Here is a 9111-nt window from a genome sequence, read left to right as displayed (position 1 = left end):
GTTTAGTATTTAAAAATACCTAGATAGATATGCATGATCCCTAGATTAGGGCAAAACCAAACTTTACATCTCACAATGACCCATAAGGTGACTTGTATGTGGTTTAGTGCACATTAAATACAAGTGAGATGTTAGTATGATGAACAAAACTCAAGATGTTGATTTAGTGCATTCTTTTGAGTTCTAAGTTCATCGAAACACATAGGTATGTGTTTTCCTATCATTGGGAAAGCTAATTTACAAGTCATGTGCATTAAGCCCAAGGAACATGATAGGATATTGGTTTTGAAAATCATTTTAAAATGCTTTTGGCAAACCTTGATGAAGGTTATCTTTTGATAGTAATCATCATTGAATAGTTGAGCACAAACTAGAAGAAAACACTAAAGTTTTTGCAAGTTCTCTAGTTTGTGTCAATCTTGAAAAATATAAAGTATTTTATTATAAAATTATTTTTCCATAATAATATATGCCCTAAATAATGTCTACACAAATTTTCACAATTTTTAGATTTTTGTAGATTTTTCTAAGGGTTTCTGAAGTTGACTGAAATGGAATTTCAGCAACTATCAGAACTCCAATCGATCACCCAATCGATCACCCAATCGATTGGAGTGTCTCAATCGATCGGCCGATCGATTGAGAAGGCTATTCTCGCGAGCAGAAGCTCGCTGGATCGATCAGTCGATCGATCCAAACTAGCTGAATCGATCAGTGGATCGATTCAAAGCAGTTCAATCGATTGGGACCCAACTCCAATCGATTGAGGAAGCTGATTTTGGCTGGGAAAGCCTGATTTCAGCATTCCAAACCGGGTTTAGTCGAGGTAACCATTCCAAACCCATCAAAATACATTTGTATACATAAAAAGGCACTACAAGAATTTTTACATTCAACAACACCCAATAGACAACGCTTTTTAATAAAAACGTTGTCGTTCTTTGTTTTACAACGCTTTTAGTGAAAAGCGTTGTCTATGGTATTTACTTTTTACTAAAGACAACGGTTTTTAATGAAGTGTTGTCTTTAGTGTTGTTGTTTATGGTCAAAGACAACATTTTTTTAAAAAACGTTTTTTAAAGTGTTGTGTATGTTTCCCCTAAACTCACTTAAAATAAATTCGCAGCCCTCGCTTTGCTAAACTCTAAACCCTCAACGCGCGCGCACCTTCTCCTCACCACTCCTCTCCACGAGTTCTCCTCTCCACTCCTCTCCACGAGTGCCTTCTCCTCTCCTTCTCCTCTCCACGAGTGCCTTCTCCTCTCCACGAGCGCCTTCTCCTCTCCACTCCTCTCCACGAGCGCCTTCTCCTCTCCACGAGCGCCTTCTCTTCTCCTTGCCGCGTGATCTCCTCTGAACCCTAATCTCGACCCAAACTCCTCACGCAAAACTCCTCACGCCGGCCCAACTCCTCCAAGTCGAGATCCCTAATCTCGCATTTCCCCATCTCCTCAATCAAAGTCAGCTTACCCTTCCTAATCTTCTCACGGCTCCTCAACTCCTCTGAACCCTTCGATCTTAGTTCCTTCCTCGCAGAGCAGATTCGAGAGTAGGAGGAACGGAAGAAAGAAAGGTAAAATTTCTTCCATCCCTCTAGAATAAGATTTTGTTTATTTTTGATTATTTTCCGAACTAGCCATTTTGCCGGATTCATACTGCATCAATTTTCCCCCTCCCCTGATTCCTATGATTTGTTTCTCCATTGACTGATGCTTTAATTTCTAATTCAGTACCCACCTCTGCATGGGATATATATATATATATATATATATATATATATATATATATATATAAAACTAGAGTGTCATTGAACTTTCAGTAAGATCGCAGATTGTAACGTTGTTGGTCTGTATTCAGAAAGTTATATGCATTAACTTTTCTGTCCGTGATATTCTTCAGGTTTGCTAACAGTATGCGAAGTGCTTGCTTATCAGAGCATGTGTTGATCTTTTTTAGCAGAGCATTTTTATGTTTACCTGGTAAAAAGGTGAAGCAGCATCACATGAATGAAGGCACAGTCCTAGACTTGATTTTGAAACCTGTGCATGACACTTCACTGGTTTTGCAGTTATATATATGTAGCTGGAGCAAGAGGGGGAATTAGTTCAAGCCATTTTTTTCCCCCTGGAAGGAGAGCCCGGGTGATGCATTAAAGCAGATCAAAAGTTCGTCCGAGTTAATTTTATTACTCTTACTCACTTGCAAAAGGTCCACTGAAAACTTTAGCTTAGATGCCAGATACAAGCTGAACGGTGAGTGTTTTTGTTACTTTCTGAGAATTGTCTGTATCTTATCTCGAAAGCAGGGGCTGCTGAACACTACTTTCTACCACCATTTCCAAAGAACATTAAGCATCGTGGCCTTGATGATTCAAGCTGCAAATCAATTTTTAAGTTTAATTATGAAGATCTCATCGTAATCGGCTTCTTTGGATCTTAATATTCTCGTTCAGCCCATCAAGTGTACACATCCTATGTTTCAATTTGTAGACATTATGATTTCATTGACTCATGCCCATCAAGTGTTTGATTAAATGTCTCTTCCATTATATAGATTTTAGTTGATACATTTTCTTTAGTTTAATTCCATGTAATGCTTGTTAGTTTAGTGATTTATGTTCCTATGATGTTTGTTCTTTATTTGAAACTTAGTTTACTTATAAAAGTACATCATATAGGACCATCCAGAATTGAATTAGTGGAGATTTTTCTAAATATTTGTATCAAGGGTCTACACTCTAGTACCATAAGAGCTAATGGACTACTTGATACCGGTAAAATAATTATGGATTTTGTTTCCATAGTTAATATGCGGTTAAATATACTTAGTGATGTTAAATGCAGCATTTTTTTTTATCAATTAATATTGAGAGTGAAATTTTAACACGGATTTCTCTGATTGCTATTGCAAATGCATAACATCCATTTTTAACTTATAAAATTTTAAAGGAAATTTGTTTGATTATACATAATTGAATGAAAGTCCTATGCTTCTTTGGTAGTATGTATTGAAGTTGGTTAGCTGTATGATATTAGAGAAAAGGCATTTTTAATCCACGATATAATTCTATGATTATTTATACCTCTGGCCTGTTCATCAAGTCCTTGAGAATCTCAGGTGTTCTGATATCACTAGCAATTAATACATAAATATTTTCATTAATTAGAATATCTTTTAAGGTAGATGCAGATTAGATGAGCCGATTTAATCGATATCGGTTGATAAGTAATGGTTCTATTTTTTTAGGATGAAATCCGATGGGATTAGATATTGGTAGCCTAGCCAGGTGAAGATCTGATGATTGTTGAATCAAATTTTTGTAGCAAATTAAAATTGCAATTAAGGTTAATTAATCTATATCAATGCAATTTTGGTTGCTGCATTGGAATCAATGCAATTTTGGCCCTTCATACATTGGATCGTAATCGGTATAATCCTATGTATTTGCCTAGTTAATTTCCATTGGAATCTTAGTGTCATTGAACCTTACAAGGATGCTATTTACCTGTTGGATTCCCTAAGTTGCCGCATTCGCGATGATGATTCAAAATACGTAATGGAAATGTGAGTTCAGATTTCTTTTAGTAAATATTTATTATAATAAAAATCTTATTTAACAAATATTCTTAACGTATGAAGGGCCTTAAAATTGTTTAATTCAACCAAGGGAAGGAAAGGTAGGAAAAATGTTAAGTGGGAAGTAGTTAAGGTATGTGTACTTTTGTTTAACATATATTGTAATGTGTATAATTTTCATTAACAATTTGACTCTAATTACTATATATAGGCTCCTCAATCTCCTCTCCTGCGAAACAATATGGTTTTTTTGTGATGCGATTTATGAGAGAAATTATTGAAGAAGTTGAGACTATTGAGAGAGATTCGCTGCAATCAATAGTAACATTATTTAGCTTATCTCAAATTATTTGACATAAACTATTTAAAATTGCAAAGTGATCAGTGTTGATTATTTTTCCATTAACATAAATTGTGTATGCTCACAGTTCACAAAAATAGGGTACTCTCGTGAACAAATTGATGAGGTTCGGTCCGAGTTGGTGGAGTGCATACAAGATCATATTTATGAATAGGTATGGAATGATAGTTGCCATAATTCTATTTAGATTTAAGTTCATGGAATGGTGGTTTTTTTTGGTAATGGAATCATAGTTAATGCCAATTTTTTTGATGCAGTGCATAGTTACCAGATCGACCTTGAGCAGTTGACCCCAAAGAAAAGTTGTCACTGAAGTTTAAAAACTTGTGAAAATTTTTAGTGAATGATGATGTTTTGTGAATGATGATGTTTTGGAAAAATTGTCACTTAGGTGAAAGGATGTTTTCTGGATTAATATGCAAGTACAAAGCACTGTATTATATGTTATTCTGTAAAGTTCTGTCAGTGTAAATTATCTAGTTTCTTTATCTAGCTTTTGTTCCACTATTGGGTTTGTTTTTCTAATAATTACTCGTGCAACAAAATCTTGAGCAAGAAGCTGTAGATCTTATAATCAGGTAAAGTAGAAAAAGTTAACTACTTCATTATGCTTTCATCTTAGTATTTGTATATTTGATTTGTCTTCTTTGAACCAGCTTCAAGTCAAAAAGCCAGATCCTCTAGATAGCTGTTAAAAATAAGGTATTATTTGGTTTGTCAATGATCTTAATATTTGGTAATATTTGGTCTTTGATGCTCACGACAGAGTTCCAACGCTGCATGATTACCTTGTTCAAGCAGATTGCTCGCTGCCTCAGTAGCTCGCATTTTCAGGTTTGTTTCATCATTGATATTCCTTCTTTTTAGTGTTCTATATTAAAAGGAAATACTAACTGTCGATGAGATTGTTATCCTCTTGCTTGAACATGAACCAAAGTATATAAATTTGACCTTTTGATCTGAAAGTATAAAAAAAAGTTAATTGGATACTAGTTTTTTATTTTTTTTTGCAGTTGCATTTGTTGTATTTTCATATGTTTCTCAGTGAACTTCTAAACAATTCTTTTTTCATTAATTTATTAAGGCTTATTATAAGTTTCAGTTTGATGGTGCAAATTGTTTTCTTTTGTAATCCATCTGTTTCTTCTTTGGTTTAGGAAAGTTGAAGTGAATCCCTTGATAGTTGTTTCATAGGTTTGTTCCATTATTTTCCAATACGTACTGGAATCACTATCAATAGCCCTCAAGGACTGTTTACAACCTTGCAATCAAATTAATTGGACTTATAATCTAATGTATGGTCATCTGGAGCATGAATATTGGAGGATTCATGAATGACTCTTCGGATGATGAATGTATGTCATTTAATATTGGTTCATGTATTTATTTAGATACATCTTGAGTATTCCTATAAATACCCTATGTATTTAACAATTCAAAGATGAAGAAAATCAGAAGTAGTTGAACACTAACACTTGGACGCCAACATTTTTGAGTTGGCGCCTAGATTTGACCATCTAACAGACACGGCTAAAGGATCAACTTCTATGAACACCCTTAATAACTTATACAGATATTTGTGAACAATTAGGTTGGTGGCTATCATTTATCCTCCCTTTTTGTTGTTTTTTTCCATGTACCCAATGCAGCTTTCATTTCAAAGGTTCCAAGCTGATGAACAAGGATGGGTGGACACAATCAAGTCAGTGCGATTTGGAGGAGCTGTCAGGATTAGTACCATGGATTGGCTTGGGCAATCTCAATATTTGCGTCAAACTGTCTTCTGGCCTTCCCTATCATCTGCAGTATCTGAGGTATACTATGCACATTTACCGTGAATTTTCCTTATTGAGCTTGGGCTAGTGACGGTTACGAATGTATTTTATTTCAAGAACCGTATAAGCAAGTGTTCGTGCATCTAGTTTTATAACAATGCACTTCGTATCTTTGATCTAAAAAGCTTCTGAAACAAGTCATCTTCTCCAAGCATGCCCTGGTCAACATGCTAGTCACCTACTGGAGTCATTTCCTCGATGGCACGGATGAATACCTGAAATCCATCCTCTACTCCACCATTCTTTGCCACTCCTCAAGCCGAAACAACTGCAAAGGTAGAGTCAACATCAAGTATTACATTGTGCCTGGCTACAAGAAGACCGGGGCCGCAAAATCCAATAAAGACAGGTCAAACATCAATATATAAACACACTTACGGTATGAAGTGCATAATAAGTGTAGAATACAGATTACAGAACTCTTTGCATAGCACATAAACTAGCATCATTATAGGGGATCCCTTAGAAAAATATTAATGGTAGGAACTTGTTTCATGATGTTCTTAATATTTATTTTTGCTACCAATGTTTGGATTTCTTAACCAGTTCCTTAGTTAACTTTCTCTATTATTGAAACAAAGTTGAGTTATGGAATTCTTACATGAAATAAAAAATATCAAACTTGGCAGTATGTAATGAAGTTATGCTCAATAAAAGAATTAGTTTATATTGGTTTGGTAAATCATGTTAAAATTTTTAAAGAAGTCATCCCTTAATGCAGTTACTTGTGATTTTTCTTGTTGATAGATGTAATTTATATTTTTAGCCCATTGTACATCCAGTCAAAATGTCTCAAAATCTCAAAATCGTTCAATCATATAATTTTGCTACATTTTAGACAAAATAATAATGTGTGATGTCATTCTCTATCTCTCCCTCTCTGGCTTTGGAATGTTTATGATTTAGCTAATAAACCGTTAGACTATGGTTTTTCCCTGATGCTCACAGATTGCAACAGCATGTGCTCTCACAGCCTTTAAGTTGCGTCATCCAATAAAGATGTACCTTGATCGTAGCACGGATATGGTAATGGTAGGAGGAAGGCATCCAATGAAAATAACCTATTTTGTGGGTTTTAAATCCGATGGAAAGATTACGGCCTTGTACTTGAATTTGTTGGTAAATGCAGGCATATCAGAGGATTATAGTCCACTTATTTCACATGCCATTATAACTTGTCTAAAAAAATACAACTGGGGTGCTCTCGCTTTTGATATTAAACTATGCAAGATGAATCTTACAAGTAAATCATCGATGCGAGCACCAGGGCAGGTACAGGGATCTTACATTGCTGAAGCTATTATTGAGCGTGTAGCATCTTTCCTGTCCTTGGATGTCGATGTTGTGAGAAAAAGAAATTTGCATACATATGAAAGCCTGAAGTTTTTTTATGGAAGTAGCAGTGGAGAAGCTCCGGAATATACTTTACCTGCTATAGTTGATGAGTTGTTTACATCTGCAAGCTACTTCAATCGTCTTGAAATGGTATTGCATTTCAATAGTTGCAACAAATGGAAAAAACGAGGGATTTCTTGGGTACCAATTGTATATGAAGTGGAACCAATGCCAACACCAGGGAAAGTATCCATTCTAAATGATGGTTCAATTGTTGTTGAAGTCGGAGGAATTGAAATAGGCCAGGGACTGTGGACAAAGGTGAAGCAAATGGCTGCATTCGGTCTTGAACAGCTATGGGATGAAGAGAAAAAATATCTTTTGGATAGGGTTAGAATCATTCAAGCAGATACTCTGAGTTTGGTTCAGGGAGGTTTAACTGCTGGAAGCACCAAATCTGAAGCAAGCTGCGAAGCAGTTCGTCTAGCATGCTCTATTCTAGTCAGCAGATTAAAGCCTCTTAAGCAAAGTTTGGAAGAGCAAATGGGATCAATTTCATGGGACACCCTTATTACCCAGGTGTGTAATTACGTCATTAATCAAATGTACTACTGTTTATTTATTGGCAAGAAGCTAAGCTTATTTCTGTAGTCTGTATGTGTTAGCTAGCTTATGCAAGTGAAGGACAGGATAGCTTATATGCATTCACTTTTAGGGATTTCCTGGGCTTTTTTATATTTTGGAAATCAAAGCAGTTACTTCCTTTCATCCATTATGAACTAGTTACCTTACAATATACAGGCAAATTTGCAATATGTGAACTTATCAGCGAGTACATTTTGGGTTGCTGACGATACTTCATCATATCTAAATTATGGGGCTGCTATAAGCGAGGTAACCTCCTTTGTAGATCATTCATATGATTGGCTTGTAATCACATTGCTAGTCTGTTTTCTTGATTTTGAAAATTGTGTGCATTCTAGGTAGAAATTGATGTTCTCACTGGAGCTACTACGATATTGAGAGCAGACCTTACATATGACTGCGGACAGAGCTTGAGTCCTGCCGTGGATCTAGGACAGGTTTGTTTTTTCATCTGTCCTATTGATTTTATAATCCTAAATCACAATCAGCCGTATGTTCATATACTTATATCTGAGTGTTTCTGCAGGTTGAAGGGTCTTTTGTTCAAGGAATTGGATTTTTTGTCCTATTGATTTTGTTCAATATATAAAGAAAACTTGTCAGTTACGATATAAACACACTTACGGTATGAATTGTATATATAACATTGACATATTATTTAGTACGAGATTTACATGTATGAAAGTTTTCATACAAAATTTCTTGATTGCCTACAACCCCAGGTGTGCTGATGACAAGTTGAAGAAGATGGCTCTAAGAGTGATAGCTGAAAGCCTTTCAGAAGAAGAGATTGCTGGACTTAAAGAAGCAATTCCATGCGATGGACACCAACAACAGCGGTTAGTCAATGATGAGGTTTTGTAAAACTTGTGTGTTTGAAAAATTATTGTCATGAAGTTAAGGATAACTTGTATGATACAAATTTAATTTGTGGATCAATATGTATACATTTTGTTTGTATAATATAAAGTTTTATTTATTTGTTAAATAGTCTTATTATAAAAATGATTGTGGTTGTGGATATTCAATTATATGTAAATTTTGAGTATTTTTTATAATTTTTGCTATTTAATTAAGAAAAACACTATTTTTTATAAATTTAAAAAGACAACGTTTTTAAGTAATAAAAGACAACGCTTAAAAAAAATGTCTTTGAGACCAACCACAACGCTTTTAAAGCGTTGTCTTTGATATGTGCATTTTTACAACAGCATCTTTAACAACGCTTTTTAAGAACGAATAGACAACGCTTAAAAAGTGTTGTCTTTGTGACCAACCACAACGCTTTTAAAGCGTTGTCTTTGATATGTGCATTTTTACAACAGCATCTATAACAACGCTTTTTAAGAACGAAAAGAC

At 34.9% G+C, this 9111-nt stretch overlaps 1 protein-coding gene across 1 annotated transcript; it reads left to right on the top strand.

Moving 5' to 3' along the window:
• The first annotated feature begins 2755 nt into the window (after positions 1–2755).
• Positions 2756–8341, top strand: LOC121999709 (indole-3-acetaldehyde oxidase-like). Its single transcript, XM_042554354.1, has 5 exons — positions 2756–2773; positions 6721–7686; positions 7909–8001; positions 8091–8189; positions 8279–8341. The coding sequence occupies exons 1-5, from the start codon at positions 2756–2758 to the stop codon at positions 8339–8341; spliced, it is 1239 nt and encodes a 412-aa protein (XP_042410288.1).
• The last annotated feature ends 770 nt before the right edge of the window (positions 8342–9111 follow it).

The sequence above is a fragment of the Zingiber officinale genome, chromosome 7A (genome assembly GCF_018446385.1).
Source record: "Zingiber officinale cultivar Zhangliang chromosome 7A, Zo_v1.1, whole genome shotgun sequence".
Taxonomy (NCBI): Eukaryota; Viridiplantae; Streptophyta; class Magnoliopsida; order Zingiberales; family Zingiberaceae; genus Zingiber; species Zingiber officinale.
This window is presented reverse-complemented; position numbering and strand designations above follow the sequence as displayed.

What these genes read in the sequence shown, in the direction of transcription:
- LOC121999709 (XM_042554354.1), top strand. An exon ending in GGGACACCCTTATTACCCAG is followed by an intron (nt 7,687 to 7,908) that starts GTGTGTAATTAC and finishes TACAATATACAG; the next exon opens with GCAAATTTGCAATATGTGAA. An exon ending in CTGCCGTGGATCTAGGACAG is followed by an intron (nt 8,190 to 8,278) that starts GTTTGTTTTTTC and finishes GTGTTTCTGCAG; the next exon opens with GTTGAAGGGTCTTTTGTTCA.